The sequence below is a fragment of the Ornithorhynchus anatinus genome, chromosome X1 (genome assembly GCF_004115215.2).
Source record: "Ornithorhynchus anatinus isolate Pmale09 chromosome X1, mOrnAna1.pri.v4, whole genome shotgun sequence".
Taxonomy (NCBI): domain Eukaryota; kingdom Metazoa; phylum Chordata; class Mammalia; order Monotremata; family Ornithorhynchidae; genus Ornithorhynchus; species Ornithorhynchus anatinus.
In genome coordinates this window covers 40169226-40190066 of record NC_041749.1, presented here as the reverse complement: position 1 = coordinate 40190066, position 20841 = coordinate 40169226, and the positions used below count along the sequence as shown (strand labels likewise).

General features: G+C 45.1%; 1 protein-coding gene and 1 long non-coding RNA gene across 3 annotated transcripts in view; both read right to left on the bottom strand.

Moving 5' to 3' along the window:
* The window catches only part of SHROOM1 (shroom family member 1), a 53850-nt gene extending 49172 nt beyond the window's left edge, over positions 1 to 4678 (bottom strand). The window contains exon 1 of one of the 2 annotated variants that reach the window (XM_029050550.2): positions 4472 to 4678. In XM_029050550.2, the coding sequence (XP_028906383.1) occupies positions 4472 to 4499 (28 nt within the window). In that variant the 5' untranslated portion in view covers positions 4500 to 4678. The remainder of the gene's footprint in view (positions 1 to 4471) is intronic. The other variant, XM_029050551.2, reaches the window with a different exon arrangement.
* A 9524-nt stretch (positions 4679 to 14202) lies between these two features.
* Positions 14203 to 20690, bottom strand: LOC120638022. The gene is made up of 3 exons (XR_005659472.1): positions 20531 to 20690; positions 17971 to 18075; positions 14203 to 14277 (listed from the first exon to the last, which is right to left on the bottom strand). It is a non-coding gene; the product is annotated as an uncharacterized LOC120638022 (long non-coding RNA).
* Between the last annotated feature and the right edge of the window lie 151 nt (positions 20691 to 20841).

Sequence of the window (20841 nt, the reverse complement as noted above, 5' to 3'; positions counted from 1 at the left end):
AGTCTACAGGAGGGAGAGGGAGAGGGAGTAGGTTTCATCCCCATTTCACTGGTAAAAAAAACCTGAAGCACAGGGTGGCTAAGTGGCTTAGCCAGGCCAAGCTGCAGGCAAGAGCAGAGCTTGGATTGTGGGCAGGAATCCCATCTACCTACTCTATTGTAGGGTGCTCTCCCAAGCACTTAAAGTACAGTGCTGTGTACGCAGTAAGCCTCAATAAATACCACTGATTCATTATATCAGTCAGCAAGCAATCCCGTGCTCTTTCCACTGGGTCACCACAGTCTCTCATATACAAGAGGAAACCCAGAAATTACAAAGCCCAAAATTAAAAAAAAAAAAACCCATCCTACTAGCTATTTGTTCTTTCACTATGCTCATCAGGTGCCTCACGAAATGAACTAACCCTCAGGCCATCCCTAGGCTGTGTTTTCCTCCCCCATGGGGGTAAAAGTGCACCAAAGCTAGGGAACCCAGATCACACAGTCCTCCTCCTCTCCCCTCCACAACCCACCCTCTTCCCAGGAGAATAAACTTGCAAACCACCTGGTAAACACTGAGCTGACAGCAGACTTTCAGCCCTGGGATCTCTGTTAACTCTTCCTTTGCTCACTGCTCTTCTTCTTGAGAAGCAGCATGACTTAGACAGAGCAGAGGAGTCAGACGGTCAAGGGTTCTAATCCCAGCTCCGCCACTTGTCTGCTGGGTGACCTTGGGCAAGTCACTTAACTTCTCTATGCCTCAGATGCCTCATCTGGAAATGGGGATCGAGACTGTGAGCCCCACATGGGACAGGAACTGTGTCTGAGCCAATTTGCTTGTATCCACTCCAGTGCTTAATACAGAGCCTGGTATAAAGTGCTTGACAAATCCCATAATTACTATTATTATTATCCTCTAGGCTATAAACTCCTTGTGGGCAGGGAACGTGACTATTAACTTTGTTATATTACACTCTCCCAAGTTCTTAGAAAATAGCTCTGCACACAGTGGATTCTCGGTAAATATGATTGATTTATTCCCTTCCTCAATTGATGCAGATATCAATTCTGCATCATGCCTAGGAATAGCATTCTACTAAGCGGGGGTTTGGCAAACTGCAAAAGATTTAGGCTTAAGACTGCCCTCGAGGAGTTTACAGTCTAAAGGGAGAGACAGCTCAGTGTCTTCCACTATAACAGAGGGGGAAGGGGGCTTGGTTGTTGTGCGGGCTGATTACAACAAATACCTTTAGATCTCTTGACAAATAAAATGGCAAGATAACTCTGCCGCTTGCTAGCAGTGTGACTCTGGGCAGGCTATGTAATCTCTCTGGGCCTCAGTTTCCTCGACTGTAAAATGCTGTTAAAATACCTGTTCTTCCTCCCCATTAGACAATAAGCCCCATATGGGATATGGGCTGTTTGCGATCTATCCTGCATCTACCCCGGCACTTAGGCTAGTGCCTGGCACATAATAAACACATCACCACCGACAGCATCAAATCCCAAACTTTATTTTAGCCAGTATAACTTTAGCTCTCTTCTCCTCCTCCTCAGGACACCTCCCCAGAGCTGTCCATGACGTCTGACAGACCTGCATTTCCCTTCTTTCAGAGCCCACGCTTCCACCCCGCCCCCTCTACTCTCCTCCCGCCAAACCGGGAAAGAGCTAAAAGGTGGATAGGAGTGGGAGACGGGGCCTGGATAATCAAGTCCCTGAAGAATCCAAAGCAACCAGCTATGGTAGCCCTTCTCTTTATACGGACGATGCTGCATCTCCCCCTCTAGACTATAAGCTCGTTGTGGGCAGGGAATGTGTCTGTTACATTGTTCTATTGTACTCCCCAAACTCTTAGTACAGTGTTCTGTACAAAGTAAGCACTCAGTAAATGCGATTGACTGAGCAGCACTTACTAGATGTCAAGCACTGTTCAAACCTCTGGGGTAAAGACAAGATAGTCAGATCAGACCCAATCCCTGTCCGACATGGGCTCACACTCTGAGTAGCAGGGAGAAAAGATATTCATTCATTCAATCGTACTTATTGAGTGCTTACTATGTGCAGAGCACTGTAATAAGCGCTTGGGAGAGTACAACATAGCATAAGCAGACACATTCCCTACCCACACCGAGCTTATTGAATCCCTACTTTACAGTTGAGGAAACCAAGATACAGAGAGGTTGAGTGACTTGACCTAGGTCATGCAGTCAGTCACACAGCAGGCAAGTGGAGGAGTCAGGAGTAGAACCCAGATGCTCTGACTCCCAAGCCCGTGCCCTTTTCAATAGACCACACTGCTTCCCAGTCTCCATGTCGGGGTGGAGAGGGGAGGCAGAACTGCTTATTCTGAAATTCATTCAATCGTACTTACCGAGCACTTACTGTGTGCGGAGCACTGTACTAAGCGCTTGGAAAGTACAATTCGACAACAAATATTGCACTCATTCAACTGCATTTACCGAGCGCTTGCTGTGTGCCAAGCACTGCGCAGCACTTTGGAAAAGCAGCGTGGTTCAGGGGAAAGACCACAGGCTTGGGAGTCAGAGCACGTGGGTTCTAATCCCGGCTCTGCCACTTGACTGCTGTGTGATCTTCGGCAAGTCACTTAACTTCTCTGTGCCTCAATTCCCTCCTCTTTAAAATGGGGATTAAGACCGTGAGCCCCTCGTGGGACAACCACCTGATTACCATGTATGTACCCTAGCGCTTAGAACAGTGCTTGGCACATAGTAAACACTTAAATACCGTCATCATTACTGTTATTATTTCAGCACGAAGACAGGTATCGTTTTTCTGAGTTTGCTCTCAGTCGCTCAAAAGGGAGAGGGAAGGGAAAAGCATCTCAGGCGCCTAAATCCCTCCTTTCCTCCGGGAGGTTTAAGGTTTTTTTTTTCCCTCCTCTCCTTTGCAAATGGGGATGATGATGAACAAAGAGGCCTCGAAATCGGGTCCAGGGCCTCCTCCCGCCACACATCTTTCAGCAAACTGGTGTGAAAAGTCGGCTCGCAGCAAGCCCCAAGTTTCCGATCCTACCGCCTAACAATAGGGATGACGTGCAAGGCATTTCTTCAGGCGACTAGCTGCGAAAAGAAATAAATAAAGCTTCCTTGTTTGATTCTTTTTAAAAGGGCCCAGCGGCTCTCTGCAGTTCGACACCCCCAGGGGAAGCTCAAGGAGCCACTATCGCCTTTCCCTCTAACTGATTTCGCAGTGGTTTGTCGAATGGGAATTGAAACTATTCGGGGGGGGCAGAGTTTCAGGGAGTTTCTAGAGCTTCAAAGTAAAAAAAAACGACTTTCCATGAGATTCCAAGAAATCTCAACGGGATCTCCAGAGGTGGGGGGTTGGGGGAAGGGGGCTTCCAGCCCACCCTAACAATAAAACGAATTCTTTTTCCTTCCCCACGACCCCATTCCTGAACGTCCCGTGATCATTTTGCAAACTCCAATTTGTGCCTTTGTCCCAGATGGCTTAGCAGTCGCACACACACACACAAAATACTGATTCGAAAGTCCTTATTAACGTGTCCTGAAACAACGTAAATACTCGAAAGCATTCTAGAGTTTGCTTCCTTAAAACGTGGAGGGGGAGGGAAGCCATTCATTCACTCATTCGATCGCATTTAGTGAGCGCTCACTGCGTGCAGAGTACTGTACTAAACGCTTGGAAAGGACAATTCGGCAACAGATAGAGACAATCCCTATGTAACAACGGACTCGCAGTCTAGAGGGGGGGAGACAGCAAAACAAGCGGACAGGCATCAGTAGTATCAAAATAGATAAATAGAATTATTCATTCAATCGTATTTATTGAGCGCTTATAGGGTGCAGAGCACTGTCCTAAGCGCTTGGAAAGTACATTCGGTAACAGATAGAGACCATCCCCGCCCAACAACGGGCTCGCGGTCTAGAAGGGGGAGTCAGACAACAAAACAAGTCGACAGGCGTCAATAGCATCAAAATAGATCAATAGAATTATTCATTCATTCAATTGTATTTAATGAGCGCTTATTGGGTGCAGAGCGCTGTCCTAAGCGCTTGGAAAGTACAATTCGGCAACAGAGAGAGACAATCCCTACCCTACCCTCGCAGTCTAGAAGGGGGAGACAGGCAACAAAACAAAACAAGTCGACAGGCGTCAACGGCATCAAAATAGATCAATAGAATTATAGATATAGACACATCATTCATAAAATAGAGTTATAAATATGTACAAATAGGCATAAGTGCTGTGGGGAGGGGAAGGGGGCACTGCAGGGGGAGGGAGAAGGGGGAATGGGGAGGGGAGGAGGGGCAGAGGGAAAGCACGCCTTTTCTAAAATAAAAGAAAAATCATTAGCGTTAGGGTAACTTAACTGCCCTGAAGGTCCAGGCTGAGAAGTTAGAAATGGCTGGAAGCTGTAAAATGAAAAAAAAAAAGGATTGCCTCCCTCCCTCCCACCCGGCGCCCCTCCGGCGTCAAATTCCCGGATTCTTCAAATTCCTGCATTCACCTTTGAAAAGCAAGTTTCCCGCAGACATGTGAGCCCGCCCCCGGGGTTTCCTCTCCTCTCTGCGGCTGAACCATCCATCGCTGCCGTTTCCCACCGTACCTGCGGATCCCCCCCGGGTCGGTCCTTCGAGGCTGAGGGTCCCGGGGGTGGGTGAGGGGCCCGATCCTCGGCGGGACGCTCGGCTCCTCCCCCGGGCCCCGGCCCGGCTCCCGCAGTCTCCCTGGCTACTTGCGGGGAGGAGAGGTAGCCGGCCGGGGGACGGTCCCGGCCAATCGGGCCGCGGGAGGCGGGGGCAGGATAATGACCCTGAAACTCTGATGTCACAGAGGAGCCATTTCCACCCCACACCCCATCGGCCCAGGCTAAAAAACGGCAGTAATAATACTAATGCTACTTGCTAAGCGCTTACTAGGTGCCCAGCACTGTTCTAACTGTTGACGGTGCCCAGCACTGTTAAGCGCTGGGGTAGACACAAGGTGGTCATCAGGGTGTCCCACCTGGGGCTCACAGACTTCATCCCCATTTTCCAGATGAGGTCGCTGAGGCACTGAGAAGTTAACCGACTTGCCCAAAGTCACACAGCACAGTGAAGTTAACTGACTTGCCCAAAGTCACACAGCTCACGACCTCTGACTCCCAAGCCTGGGCTCTTTAAATTAAGCCAAACTGCATGACAGAGGTAATAATGATATTTGGTAAGCGCTTACTAGGTGCCCAGCACTGTTCTAACTCTTAAGGACGATGCCTAACACTGTGAAGCGCTGGGGTAGATACAAGGTCATCAGGGTGTCCCACCTGGGGCTCACAGTCTTCATCCTCATTTTACAGATGAGGTCGCTGAGGCACAGTGAAGTTAACTGACTTGCCCAAAGTCACACAGCACAGGGAAGTTAACTGACTTGCCCAAAGTCACACAGCTCACAAGTGGCGGAGGAGGGATTAGAACTCACAACCTCTGACTCCCAAGCCTGGGCTCTTTCCATTAAGCCATACTGCATAACAGTAATAATAATAATAATAATAATGGTATTTGGTAAGTGCTTACTATGTGCTCAGCACTGTTCTAAGTGCTGGGGTAGATACCGGGTTATCAGGCTGTCCCCTGTGAGGCTCACAGTCTTAATCCCTATTTTATTCATTCAATCATATTTAGTGAGTGCCTATTGTGTGCAGAGCACTGTACTAAGCACTTAGCACTGTACTACAGAGGAGGTAACTGAGGCACAGACAAGTTAGGTGACCTGCCCAAAGTCACACAACTGACAAGTGGCGGAGGTGGGACTCAAACCCACCACCTGTGAATCCCAAGCTCTTTCCATCCTGCAGCCCTGCCTGAAACGGTCACTTTCCACTAAGTGCTCTTTCCACTAAGCCAAGCTGAATGATCATACCTGCTAAGTGCCTATTATGTGCCAAGCACCCTTCTAAGCACTGGGGTAGGTACAAGGTATACAGGTTGTCCCACGTGGGGCTCACAGTCTTATTCCCCATTTTACAGATGACGTAACTGAGGCACAGAGAAGTTAAATGACTTGACCAAAGTCACACAGCTGACAAGCGGTGGAACCGGAATTAGAACCCATGACCTCTGACTCCCAAGCCCATGCTCTTTCCACTAAGCCATGCTGCTTCTCTATCAGATCCCCAGACCCTCCAGACCCGAACAGGAAGGCTAGTTGGGGATTCCCGCCCCCCTACCCCTCAAAGAGGGGGTCTGGGGTTAGTCTGGAATAGAGGAGTCGGAAGAGAGGACCAACCGGGCCAACTTCGGAGTTGACCGTTTCAGGCAGGGCTGCAGGATGGAAGGAAGCCTGCGCCACGTGACTTCTTCCTTGCTTGCTTTAAGAAGTCGCATGTTTACTGTTTGTAACCTGAGCTTCCACCTTCCTAAGGAGATCCTGTTGGAAAGGCAATCGATAGATGTATTGAGCGCTTGCTGGGTGTGGAGCACTGTATTAAGCAATAGTACAGTGCTCCGCACCCAGCAAGCGCTCAATAAATATGACTGAATGAATGGGAGTGTACAGTATAACAAGTGGTGGACACATTCCCTGCCCACAAAGAGCTTGCAGCGTAGTCAGTCAATAGCATTTACTGAGCACTTACTGTGTGCAGAGCGCTGTACTAAGCACTTGGGAGAGTGCAATACATCAGACATATTCCCTGCCCACAACAAGCCACCCAGGAGACTTCCTGGTAGTGCCTACTGGAGTGGGAAATAATTGCAGAATTTTACAACATTTTGACTTTTTCCTATAAACTCCAAAATGATCAAAATAATTGTGATATTTATTTAGTGCTTCCCATGTGCCAAGGACTGTGCTAGGTGCAGAGATGGAATCATTTAAGAGAAGCAGCGTGGCTCAGTGGAACGAGCACGGGCTTGGGAGTCAGAGGTCACGGGTTCGAATCCCGGCTCTGCCACTTGTCAGCTGTGTGACTGTGGGCAAGTCACTTAACTTCTCTATGCCTCAGTTCCCTCATCTGTAAAATGGGAATTAAGTCTGTGAGCCTCACGTGGGACAATCTGGTTACCCTGTATCTACCCCAGTGTTTAGAACAGTGCTCTGCACATAGTAAGTGCTTAACAAATACCAACATTATTATTATTATCACTTCCATCAGATCGGATACAGTCCCTGTCCCACATAGAACTCACGGTTTTCCAAATATGAGAACCCAATAAGGCTGGTAATGATAATGGCAGTATTTGTTGAGCACTACTATGTGCCAAGTTCTGGCAAGATACAAGATGATCTCTGTCCCACATGGAAGTCACAGTCTAATAGGGAGGGAGAAGAGGTAGGTAATTCTCATTTTACAGATGAGGAAACTGAGGTATAGAGAAGATAAGTGACTTACCCAAGGTGACGCAGGAGGCAAGGGGCAGAGCAGGAATTAGAATACAGGTCCCTTGACTCCCAGGGCCTGTTCTTTCAACTAGGCACCTACTTGTAGGCAGCCATACTTTTGGGGTGCCAATAGTAATTTAGAGACAAAGCTACCCTCAGGGTTTGCGGGATAGACCCAGGGGCACTTTTGAAAGAAAGCCTTAACTGTCTACCTGTAGTAGACACCTGAAAAAATAAACAAACTTGGGGGTACTCTTGAAAGGAAGCCCTGTTTAGCTTTGTGGGCTGCCTGAAAATCGTGGCTGAAATAAAAAGTCACAGATTACCATTTCCTAACCTCTTGAACAAAGGGCCTTTTGTGGAAAGTTTAGGGGTAACACCACTCCCCCCATGTCTTAGGGCACGGGCATGGAGAGACGTTTGATAAAAAAGGCTACTTGAATTTGACATCTCGAAAAGGGACTAAAACATTTAGAAGGTTTTTAAGTAAAGGGAATGGAGAAAGTTTGTTCTCCCAGTGTTATCAATCAATCTTATTTATTGAGTGCTTAGTGCTTGGGAGGGTACAACACAACAGTGTTGGTAGATGCTTTCCCTGCCCACTATGACCTCACGGTCTAGAGGGGGAAACAGACGTTAATATAAATATATAAACTACGGACTGCGGGGCTCAGGGACGGGTGAATAAAGGGAGCAAACCCAAGTGAGAGGGTGGCACAGAAAGGAATGGGAGAAGAGAAAATGGAGGAATTAGGCCCAGGTGGAGGCATTCCAGAGCCTGGGGTTTTCAATTAAAATAACCCTTTCCTCTCTTTCCTTCCATCAGAGAAACATTCAGTCAATCATATTTATTGAGTGCTTACAGTGCACAGACCACTAAACTAAGCACTTGAGAGAAGCAGTGTGTTCTAGGGAAAGGGCATGGGCTTGGAACTCAGAGGACCTGGGTTCTAATCACCTCTCCACTACTTGTCTCCCAGGTGCTCTGGACAAGTCACTTAATTTCTCTATGCCTCAGTTCCCTCATCTGCAAAATGGAGGTTCAATACCTGTTCTCCCTCCTACTTTGACTGTAAGCCCCATGTGAGACCTCATTATCTTGTATCTAACCCAGTGCTTTATACAATGCTTGGCACATTGTTAGTGCTTAATACATATTTATTATTATTATTATCCAGGTCCTCGAAGAATATGGGTTCAGTCAGGTTATTAAACCTTTTCTGTAGAGAAGCAGGGTGACTTAGTGGAAAGAACATGGGCTTGGGAGTCAAAGGTCATGGGTTCTAATCCCTGCTCTGCCACCTGTCAGCTGTCTGACTTTGGGCAAGTCATTTAACTTCTCTGTGCCTCAGTTACGTCATCTGTAAAACGGGAATTAAGACTGTGAGTCCCACGCGGGACAACCTGATTATCTTGTATCTACCCCAGAATTTAGAACAGTGCTTGGCATACAGTAAGCACTTACCAAATACCATTATTATTGCTATGAAAGCCAATGCCAGTTGTGTTGGGCATAAACTTGAAGACCTTGGTTTACGAAAGCCATTAGATGTTACGTATTTTAAGAGCGTAAATAAAATCCTTCATTGTGAGACATTCCATCTCTGTCAGTCTGTTGTGGGAGGAAAATGAGAAAAAAATTCAAACGGACTCTCAACAGGCACTAAAGGTACTCAGAGTCTGCGTGCTCCCACTTTGGAGTTGCTGAAGTGTATTGTTAAGAATTGCATTTCTGGTTGTGCTCAAGGCCAGCTGATATAGCACTGGGGGGAAGGAGAGGGGGAGAGAGAGAAAGGGAAAGTGAGAGGAACACTCTAGAGATCATTTATTTCCTCATGCTACTCCTTGGACTATGGTCCCCAAGCGGGAAATGGTCTGTATCTGACCTGATTCTACCCTAGCACTTAATACAGTGCCTGACATAGTCAGTGGTTAACACATTCTTCAGTTGTTGTTTTTTTTTTTTATTAAGCACTTACTATGTGCCAGGCACAGTAAGCGTTGGGGTAGATACAAGCTAATCAGGTTGGACACAGTGCATGTCTCACAAGAGGCCCAGAGTCTTAATCCCCATTTTACAGATGAGGTAACTGAGGCACCGAGAAATGGAGTGACTTGCCCACGGCCATACAGCAATCAATTAAGCATATTTATTGAGCTTTGACTGCATGCAGAGGGTTGTGCTAAGTGCTTGGGAGAGAACAACAGAATTAGCTGATACATTCTCTGCCCACAATGGGCATGGAGCCAGGATTAAAACTCAGGGCCTCTGACACCCATGCTCTTTCCAATGGCCAGACTGCTGCCCAGGCTATGCTGCTTCCCATTTATTACTTCTAGACTGTAAAATCATTAAGGGGAGGGAACGTGTCTGCTAATTCTGTTGCATTGTGCTCTCCCAAGCACTTAGTACAGTGCTCGGCATATAGTATGCACTCAAGACCAATTAATTACCAATTGCAGACACTCCATGCCCAGAGAAGGGGATGGGTCCAAGACCTTGGGAAATCTTCTCTGGGGAAGCTCCGGTTTCTTTCCGAAGATCCTGGTGATCATCTGTCCCCGCCGTCCTTCCTAATAATGGCCACAGAGGAATTATTTATCCACCAGAACTCTCACAAACGAAAGCCTAGTCATTTTTCATTCATGGTGCCAGCACGTTCTGCTGGAAGAATTTAGAAAAAACAGGGATGGCGTTTTATTCCCAAGGAAATTGACTCACAGATAATAGGCTTTATTATTTTGGAGCAATTGCTTATCCTTGAAGAATGCAAGTCCATTCAAGAAAAACCAGTTTTAAAAAAATCATTACAGCAAGAATGCGTATAAGCCAAGAATAAAGTACTGTAAAAGAATTGCAGACTTAGGTCACCAGAATTTCTAGTTTTAACAGCATCTGTGCTTTTGATCTTCCAAAACAAATCAGACTATCCAATTTCACACACATTCCCTGCTTTGGGGTGTTTGAGTCGGGGCCAACAGGGAGGACGAAAGGGACCAGGCTTCCGCAAGGGGAAATCAATCTTTCAGTCGTATTTATGAGTGCTTAGGGTGTGCTTCCTAAACTCTTAGGAGAGTATAATGTAACAGGGTTGGTTGACACGTTCCTTGCCCAGAACGAAGTTACCATCTGGAGGGGGAGATAGACATTTATAAAAATTACGGGTATGGACATAAGTGCCGTGGGGTTGAGGGAGGGGTGAATAAGGGGTGCAAATCCAAGATTTTGTTTTTAAACTGACTTTGAATAAAGGTAGAGTCTGATTGAGGAAGACACAGTAGACAACAGTGAACTTCATGGGGCTTGACAATCTCCTATAGTTCCCTCTGTTTACTGAGCAACATGTGGCTGATTTCAGGCTTCATATCTGGCTTTTAATTACAAACGGGTTAAACGCCTGCTAGGTATTAGCTCTTTTCAATCTTTCAAGAGCCTGAGGGAAGGAATTGGGAGAATGTGAGCCCCCAATCAAACCATCAGTAGTATTTATTAAGCAATTACTCTGTGTAGACTAATGTACTGAGTGCTTGGGGGAGGGCAATAGCGTTACCTTCCAGAGGAGGGAGGTTAATAATAATAATTATAACAACAATAATTGTGGGTTTTGTTAATTGCTATGTGCTAGGCACTGTACTAAATGTTGGAATAGATACAGGTGAATCACACTGGACACAGTCCTTAACCCTGATGGAGCTCACGATCTTAATCCCCATTTTACAGATGAGGTGACAGAGGTACAGAGAAGTTAAGTAATATGCTCAAGGTCACACAGCAGACAAGTGGTGAGCTGGGATTAGAAGTCAGGTTCTTCTGACTCCTAGGCCCATGCTCTATCCACTAGTCCACTAGACCACGCTGCTTCTCTAGAAGAAAAACACATGCCTCAAAGGGACACCAGGTAGCATAATTGATGGGGGGATTTTTAATGGTATTTATTAAGCGTTTACTTTGTGCTAGGCTCTACACTAAATGCTGGGATAGATACAAGCCACAGTCCATGTCTCACACAGGTTTATAATCTTAACCCCCATTTTACAGAGGAGGCAACTGAGGCACAGAGAAGTTAAGTGACTTTCCCAAGGTCATCTCGGCAAGACTATGCACAAAATATGATTATAGAAGCTTCATAGTACCTGATTTTTCCTACTAAAGTATTTATAATGGTATTTGTTAAGCACTTACTATGTGCCAAGCACTGTTCTGGAGCACTATTCTAAGCGCTGAGTTCTGAACTTGCAGTGTCTATTAGCATCCTTATTACCCAGCAGCTTAGTGTCCAAGAGAAGGGAAATTCTGAGTAAAGGCTTGAAGAGTGAACAGGTAAATGAGTAATGTCTTTCTTGATAGGATTGGAACATCCTTGGCAGAAGCAACAGGACACGGCCTAGGGAAACAGCATATCCTAGTGGATAGAGCCCGGGCCTGGGAGTCAGAAGGACCTGGGTTCTAATCCTGGCTCCGCCACTTGTCTGCTGTGAGACCTTGGGCAAGCCACTTCACTTCTCTGTGCCTCAGTGACCTCCTCTGTAAAACGGAGATTAAGACTGTGATCCCCATGTGGGTAAGGGACTGTGTCCAGCCCAATTTGCTTGTAACAACCCTGGCACTTAGTACAGTGCCTGACACATAGTAAGCTCTTAACAAATACCATGATTAATATTATTATCATCATTAAAGGCCATGGCCCTTTGGACTTAACACTGTTGGGGCGATGCTGTTAGTTTTGCCTCATGATTTGGGAGCCGGAAAGGGGTCAGAGGTGGGGCCAACATTGCCACTCTACTTCCTCTGCTCTTCTGGCAGGAAGCGGCTCTCATGTGGGTAAGCTGACCTCTCGGGCTTAGCGTCAGTGGCAGGCTAACAAAGCCGGGCCTGGTGTGTAAGCTCCTTTTGGCCAGGGACTGTGTCTGTTCACTGTTCTACTGTAATCTCCAAGCACTTAGTACAAAGCACTCAATCACCTTTCCACCTCCTAGCTCACCTGACTATTCTACTACAACCCAGCCCTCACACTTCGTTGCGCTAATGCTAACCTTTTCACTGTTCCGCGATCTGGTCTATCTAGCTGCCGACCACTCGTCCACATCCCACCTCTGGCCCTTCATATCTGACAAAAGATCACTGTCCCCATCTTCAAATCCTTATTAAAACACCAAAAGGCCTTCCCTGACCAAGTCCTCATTTCCTCTTCTCCAATTCCCTTCTGTCACCCTTGCACTTGAATTTGCGCCCTTAATTCACCCCTCTCTCAGCCACACAGCACTTATGTAAATATCCATAGTTTACTTACATTAATGTCTGTCTCCTCAACTAGACTGTAAATGTCTACCAATTCTATTTTCTTATACTCTTCCCAAGTGCTTAATACAGTGTTCTGCACACAATACAGTTGATTATCCAATCAGATTATGTAGCATCCTCCCCAACATTTAGGACTCAGTTAACATCATATAAAACAAGTTTGGTCACATACCATATACAGTTTGGACCATTTCATATTGTAACTGGACAGGTGAACCAACCTGAAAGGGGGTCATTGTTTTAGACCAAAGATGAGTTTGACTTGGGTTAAACATCCTCTGGTGCTCATCTATAATTAAGTATGCCTTTAACTTGAATTGTGGAGGTTTGGGGTGAGAGTCAAAAACAAAGACTTTGAGTTGTGATAATTTACAAGTTAAACCTCCCATCCTGCTCTTGGGTGTTTACAAGTTATGCTTGAGCGCCAGCCAGAGTCAACAAGCAGCCTGTTTCAGTAGCCCCGTGAAACTCTGGGAGGGAAAAACTGCTCAGCAGCATTGATTTTGGTTTTGCTTTTCCAAAATTATTAACGAGTGATTGAGGGTCTAGATGGAATTCAAGAGGTCTGGTTCGGCACCAGATGGAAAACTCCTGGTGTGTGCTTAGAGGGGACAGGAATCACTTCTAACCACCCTGGTAGCACGTCCTAGCACAGGGAGCAGAGTAGAGTAAAGCACTCAAGAAGAAACAGGCTGGCCAGGCTACTTCCTGGTTCAAACTCATAAATATTATTTTTGAAAAAAAAAAAAAAAAGGAGTCCTGATGATGGATGGTGAAAGTCCCCACTACCATGCCCAGAAATTTGCTTTTTTTCCTCCTATGACTGGGGCAAACTTTCCAATATAAAAAGGATCACAGTGCTCTGCCAATTAATCATATCTATTGAGTGCTTACTGTATGCAAAGAACACTGTAGTAAGTACTTAGGAGAGTACAATAGAACTGAGAGGGTAGAAATATTCCCTGCCCACAACGAGACAGTCAACAGGGGGAGACTGACAATATATATAAATAAATTAATTAATAATAATAATGTTGGTATTTGTTAAGTGCTTACTATGTGCAGAGCACTGTTCTAAGTACTGGGATAGATATAGGGTAATCAGGTTGTCCCACGTGAGGCTCACAGTTAATCTCCATTTTCCAGATGAGGAATCAGGCACAGAGAAGTTAAGTGACTTGCCCATAGTCACTCAGTTGAAAAGTGGCAGAGCCAGGATTAGAACCCATGACCTCTGACTCCCAAGCCCGGGCTCTTTCCATGGTTCTTCCTTGTGGAAAAGGATTTCACTAAATGTTTGGGAAAATACAATGCAATTAGTAGACACGATCCCTGACCACAGTGAGGTTAGTCTACAAAGGGAGATAGATATTAAAATAAATTACAGATAGGGGAAATGACAGAGTGCAAAGATATGGAAATAATGTCTATAGAGCAGTAAAAAGCACCTGCTTAAAGGCTACAGATCTAAGGGGAAGCTGCTATACAGCTCTTTACTAAGTGCAACCTGGCAAAAATCCAAAAAATCCTCAGAAAATTGCAATATTCATAAATATAGCTGGGGATAAACTCACCTCATTATTTAATAGCTTTAATCAGGACTGAAGAGCATGATTATAACAAAGTAACCCAAGCCTTTACATGACCATTTCCTGAAAGAGAGTGAAGGTATTAAGATAATCAAATTTTGATTAAGAGATCAGGCTGATGCTGAAATTTTACAACCAAATACTGCTAAAAATAACATGAGTTTAAGCTGCATTTTTGTAATGTTAGCCGATTCTTTTATCGCTGGCCTGTTCTCTATCCATTAGGCCATGCTGCTTCTCACTGCCTCCCAGAGATTGTCAGAGCACATCTAATCAATTCAAAAACAGGCACTCAAAAGGAAAATTACAGATAGGATATAAAAACCCGCAGAAATCTCCAGACGGAGAATGTTTTTAATGGTATTTGTTAAGCGCTTACTATCTGCCAGACACTGTACTAAGTGCTCGGGTAAATACGAGATAATTGGGTTGGACACAATTCTTGACCCACATGAGGATCACAGTCTCTAGCCCCATTTTATAGAGGAGGTAACTGAGGCAAAGAAAAGTTCAGTGCCTTGCTCAAGGTCACACAGCAAACAAATAACAGATCTGGGAATAGAACCCAGGTCCTCTGACTCCCAAGCCCATGCTCTTTCTACTAGGCCACACTGCCTCTCTCCTGGGATCTATCTGCCTTCCAACTTGGACAGCAGGCAGCACCCTAGTGAGAAGCAGCATGGCATAGTGGATAGAGCACAGGTCTGGGAGTCAGAAGGTCATGAGTTCTAATCCCATCTCTCAGGCTTGTCTGCTATGTGACCTTGGGTAAGTCACTTCGCTTCTCTGGGCCTCAGTTACCTCATCTGTAAAATGGGGATTGAGACTTTGAGCCCCATCTGGGACCGGGACTGCATCCAAGCCGATTTGCTTATTTATGCTCCTGCACTCAATACAGTGCCTGACAGACACATAGTAAGCGCTCAACAAATACCACAATTATTATTATTTATCATTATTTCCATTTCCATCTCCAACACAGATGCCAGATGCCCACTATTAAAACTAATATTAAATGCAATTGAGATGGAAATGTTGCGAGGCACAGACGCCCAAGAATTACTGCAGGTTAAAAGAGGTTAAATTAATACTTCAAGGCAGTTCTCATTTTATACACTGAAAATATCCTGGTCACCAAGTCTTAGATCAACAGGACTTAAGGTCCAAGAAGAGAATATCATGGCAATCTGGGAATTAGACAAGTTAAGTATTTGGATTAATTAAAAGGGAAATACAGCTTGTTGTAGGAGTGTTCATGTTTGAAAATGGAGAGAAAATTTAAGGCTCAGAAAAACTGAGCTGTAAAACTTGAGTTTAAGATTACTGATAATATATGCTCAAATAAGTCTACCACTCAGGGAAAATTAAAAGAGGACCTTAATAAATTGGAAATGCAGGGAGTGTAGAAAGAGTAGCCAGACCTATAGAATATGTTAGAGAAAAAAAGGACCTATGTTTCCACCCCAAAGTACTGAATTCTACAGTTTAGAATATAACATTTTCATATTCCTCAAAGAAATGGAATTTTTGTTTAAATGGCAGGGGCCCAAAAGGCTTCAGATAAATAAATAAGTTTACATGTGAGGTGATTTCAGGCATAAGGGGAAAATTGTCAGCAGATGATGCACCTGTAGATAAAAATGAAATCTAGGTAACAGGACTGTCCCTCATAACAAGGAAAAGTTAACAAAGGCATTAGCTATATAAAACAATACCTATAGAAGGAAATCTGTGTGAAAGATAGAGAACTTCTTGCGAGAGTAAGGGAAAAGCTGTAAGGCCTAGGAGAAAGAGCACAGGGCTGGGAGTCAGAGGACTTGATTTTAATCCTGGCACTGCCACTTGTCTGCTGTGTGACCTTGGGCAAGTCACTTCTCAGTGTCTCAATTATCTCATCTGTAAAATGGGGATGTAGACTTGGAGCACCTTGTGGGACATGGGTTGTGTCCAACCCGACTAACTCATATCTACTCCAGTACAGAGTTCAGTGCCTGGCACACAGTAAGAACTTAAATACTGTTCAAAAATAATAAAAAGAGTATGTTACCTCTTTTACAATGAGTATACTGGTGGACCTACAGATTGCCTCTGCTAACTCCCATCCACGAAAGGGGTTCCAGAAGTGATCCTTGAAATAACAGGCTTCTGAATCTCATTTCTAAATATGGCAAGTTGGTAGAATGAATCATTAAGTGATCACTTAAAAAACAGCTTTTTGGGGGGTGGTGGGAAGAACACATGATTTCTGTTCTGAAAACACATGCCTCTCTCTGCTGGAGTGAGTAAGCATTTGGAAAGAAGGAAACCAGTGGTCTCAATAGATTGAAATTTTTGAGAGGGAAAGTTTAGGGAAGCAGCATGGCCTAGTGGATAGAGCATGGGTCTGGGAGCAGTAGGACCCAGGTTCTAATCCTGCCTTTATCTCTTGTCTAAGCAGCATGGCTTAGTGGAAAGAGCCTGGGCTTGGGAGTCAGAGGTCATGAGTTCGAATCCCAGCTCTGCCACTTGTCAGCTGTGTGACTGTGGGCAAGTCACTTCACTTCTCTGGGCCTCAGTTACCTCATCTGTAAAATGGGGATTAACTGTGAGCCTCACGTGGGACAACCTGATTACCCTGTATATCCCCCAGCGCTTAGAACAGTGCTCTGCACATAGTAAGCGCTTAACAAATACCAACATTATTATTATTATTGTCTGCTGTGTGACTTTGGGCAAGTCACTTCACTTCTTTGTACCTCAGTTACCTCCTTTGTAAAATGGGGATTAAGACTGTGAGCTCCATGTGGGACGTGGACTGTGTCCAACCTGATTAGCTTGTATCTACTCCAATGCTTGGTGCGGTGCCTGGCATATAATAAGCATTTAACAAATACCATGAAAAAACAAGAGTTTTGACATGGTTCCTATACCATCATTTAATGAGTAATCATGGGTTTGGAGGGAATATTCTGCTCGAGATTAAAAGGCTAGATAAAATAAGACAAAGTCACAGGGGGAAATGATCCCTTTTCAGGATGGATGTAAAAAAATAATGAGGTGGCCCAGATTTTTTTCTTTTAACTTTAACATCTTCGTCAGTGATTTGGAAAAGGGAGTGCGCAGTGAACTCTTCAAGGATTTAGAGAACACAAAGCTTGTCTAGATGGTAAAATGCTACACAGAGGTGGATAAACTCCAAGAACAACAACAATAATAATAATTGTGGTATTTGTTAAGCTTTATGTGCCAGGTACTGTACTAAATGCTGGGGTAGATGCTAAGCAAATTGGGTTGGACACAGACCCTGTCCCACATGGAGCTGCCAGTCTTAATCCCCATTTTACAGATGAGGTAACTGAGGCACAGAGAAATGAAGTAACCTGACCAAGGTCACACAGCAGACAAGCAGTGGAGCTGGGATTAAAACCCATGACCTTTTGACTCCCAGGCCTGAGCTCTATTCTCTAGGCAGATGCTTGATTTGGGAATACTGGGCAAACAAATCAGGTGAAAAAATACAAGATAATTCATCTAGGGAAAAGTAGTCCAAATTGTTGCTACAGAGTGATTTGCTCTGAACTATCAGTGGCAATTCAGTAAAGAGCTCCTGGTGTACCAGTCAGCTGTTTCCAAAATGCTTGCCTGATATGCAGCAGCCCAAAAGACCAACAGAATGCAATGTGTCATCCAGAAAGGGACTGAAACTAAAGAGTAAGAGTTTTGTCCATGGAAATGGAGGATTTCAGTAGAATTGCTAGGTTATGAAGAACTCCTTACCTTTGGTTTCAAGGCTGTTGTCCTTCAGCTTTCTCCTTTTTACATGCTGGCTCTCTTCACCTGCTGCTTTCCAGCTCTTGTCATTCATTCATTCATCAATTGTATCTATTGTGTGTAAAGCACTATATTGAGTGCTTTGGAGGGTGCAATATAACAATAGGCACATTCCCTGCCCACAACGACCTTATACTCTAGAGCAACGATCTTACAGTCTAGAGAGCTCATCTCCTAACTGTACCTCACTCTCATCTCCCCTGCTTCCCACCCCTTTTTCACCTTGTCCACCAAATCCACCAGGCCTCAGCCCTCCCCACCTTTAAAAATCTCCTAAAATCCCATGTCCTCCAGCATCCTTCCCCAGTAAATTCTCAGCATTTATCCCAGATTCATGTCAGCCCAAAGCCACCTCTAACAGTTATACATTTTGGTTTTCAACTTTCTACCACTTATCTCACCTCTTTCTCTCTCTCCCTCTCTCTCTCACACACACACAATTGCTTATTCTGAAAGCTCTCTGGTATAGTCATTTAATTCCCATTTACCCTCTGATCTTTTCTGGCCCTACTGCTCCCATTGTTTGTACATAATTTCACGCCTACTCCCCCATCAGACTTTGAGCTGCTCGTATTCAAGGATCTGGAGTTGTGCTTCTGTTGCACTTTCCTAAATGCTTCATACAATGCATACACCGAGTTGTCATTGCTAGTAAATAATAATTATAATTGTGCTATTTGTTAAGCACTTACTATGCACCAGGCACTGAACTAAGCGCTGGGGTGGATATAAGCAAATTGGATTGGAAACAGTCCCTGTCCCATGTGGGGCTCACAGTCTCAATCCCCATTTTACAGATGAGGTAACTGAGGCACAGAAAAGCAAAGTGACTCAAGGTCCCTTGCTGTGGGCAGGGAATGTGTCTACTAACTCTTAAACTGTCCTCTCCCAGTTGTGTATCATGGTGCTCTGCACACAGTAAACACTCAATAAATACCACTGATTGATTGGTGAGAGGTAAAAGTCAAATATAGGTAGAGTGAGAGGCATGGGTCCTCCAAAGAGGAAGCAGCATGGTGTAATGGATAGAACAAGGGGCTGGAAGTTAGAAGGTAATGGGTTCTAATTTTGGCTACACCACTTGTCTGCTGTGTGACTTTGGGCAAGTCACTTAACTTCTCTGGGCCTCAGTTCTCTCATCTGTAAAATGGGGATTAAGACTGTGAGCCCCACATGGGACAACCTGATCCCACCTTGTATCTCCCCAAGTGCTTAGAACAGTGCTTCTCACATAGTAAGCATTTAGATACCATCATTATTATTATCTCCCCAGTTAGACTGTGAGCCCTTCATTGGGCAGGGATTGTCTCTATCTGTTGGCAAATTGTACATTCCAAGTGCTTAGTACAGTGCTCTGCACATAGTAAGCTCTCAATAAATACTATTGAATGAACTTCACTTCTCTTGGCCTCAGTTACCTCATCTGTAGAATGGGGATTGAGACTGTGAGCCCCAAGTGGGACGGACACTGTGTCCAACCCGATTTGTGGGTATCCATTCCAGGGCTTAGTACAATGCCTGGCACATAATAAGTGCTTAACAAATACCACAAATATTATTAAGAAGTCAAACCTCACTTCTGACCGATGTACCGTATATCAGCTGTGTGACTGTGGGCAAGTCACTTCACTTCTCTGTGCCTCAGTTACCTCATCTGTAAAATGGGGATGAAGACTATGAGCCCCACGTAGGACAGCCTTATTACCCTGTAACCCCCCCAGCGCTTAGAACAGTGTGGTGCACATAGTAAGCGCTTAATAAATGCCAACATTATTATCTTCCTGTCACCCATGGTTGTCACTTACTGTTTCTCCCTGGTTGACCCAGACACCCTGCTGAACCTCTTGGATGTTTTATGGTATCTGCCAGACTGCGTGGACACACTACCCAGGAGTTGTAGGAAAACAGCGTGGCCTAATGGATAGAGTAAGGGCCTGGAAGTCAGAAGGACCTGGGTTCTAATCCTGACTCTGCCACTTGTCCTCTGTGTGACCTTGGGCAAATCACATCCTCTCTCGCTGCCTCCGTTACTTCATCTGTACAACAGGGAGTAAGACTGTGAGCCCCATGTGGGACAGGGACTGGGTCCACCCAGATTAGCTTTTATCTACCCCAGGGCTTAGAACGGTGCTTGACACACAGTAAGCGCTTAACCAATACCATAGAGAAGCTGCATGGCTCAGTGGAAATAGCACGGGCTTGGGAGTCAGAGGTCATGGGTTCGAATGCCACCCGGCTCTGCCACTTAGCTGTGTGACTGTGGGCAAGTCACTTAACTTCTCTGTGCCTCAGTTACCTCATCTGTAAAATGGGGATTAAATCTGTGAGTCCCATGTGGGACAACCTGATTACCCTGTATCTACTCCAGCACTTAGAACAGTGCTCTGTATGCACTAAGCGCTTAACAAATACCAACATTATTATTATTGGCCCTTGACCTCTCTGTTGGTTTGACTGTGGCCCCTCTTCATGCTTTGGGCGTGGCAAAGAGGTAATGAAAACTCACTGAAACCGTAAGACAAATCTTCTTTTCCAGGCCAGAGATGGCACCAATCAACTTGGAAGTGAGTTTGTCCATATTTTCGAAGTCTACTCTCTTGGCTCCACATGCTCAAATATAAATCCTCTGTTTGTACTAGCAGGAGAAGCAGGTGGGAGAGCATTTTCTGGCCCTTGGAAAACAGACAAAGGTCAGTTAATAGAGAAGCTCACATTCCTATAGTCCAACCCTCAATCAGCTCAAAGCTCCTCCTACCCACAGAGCAGCGTGGCCTAGTGGATACAGCACGGGCGTGGGAGTCAGAAGGACCTGGCTTC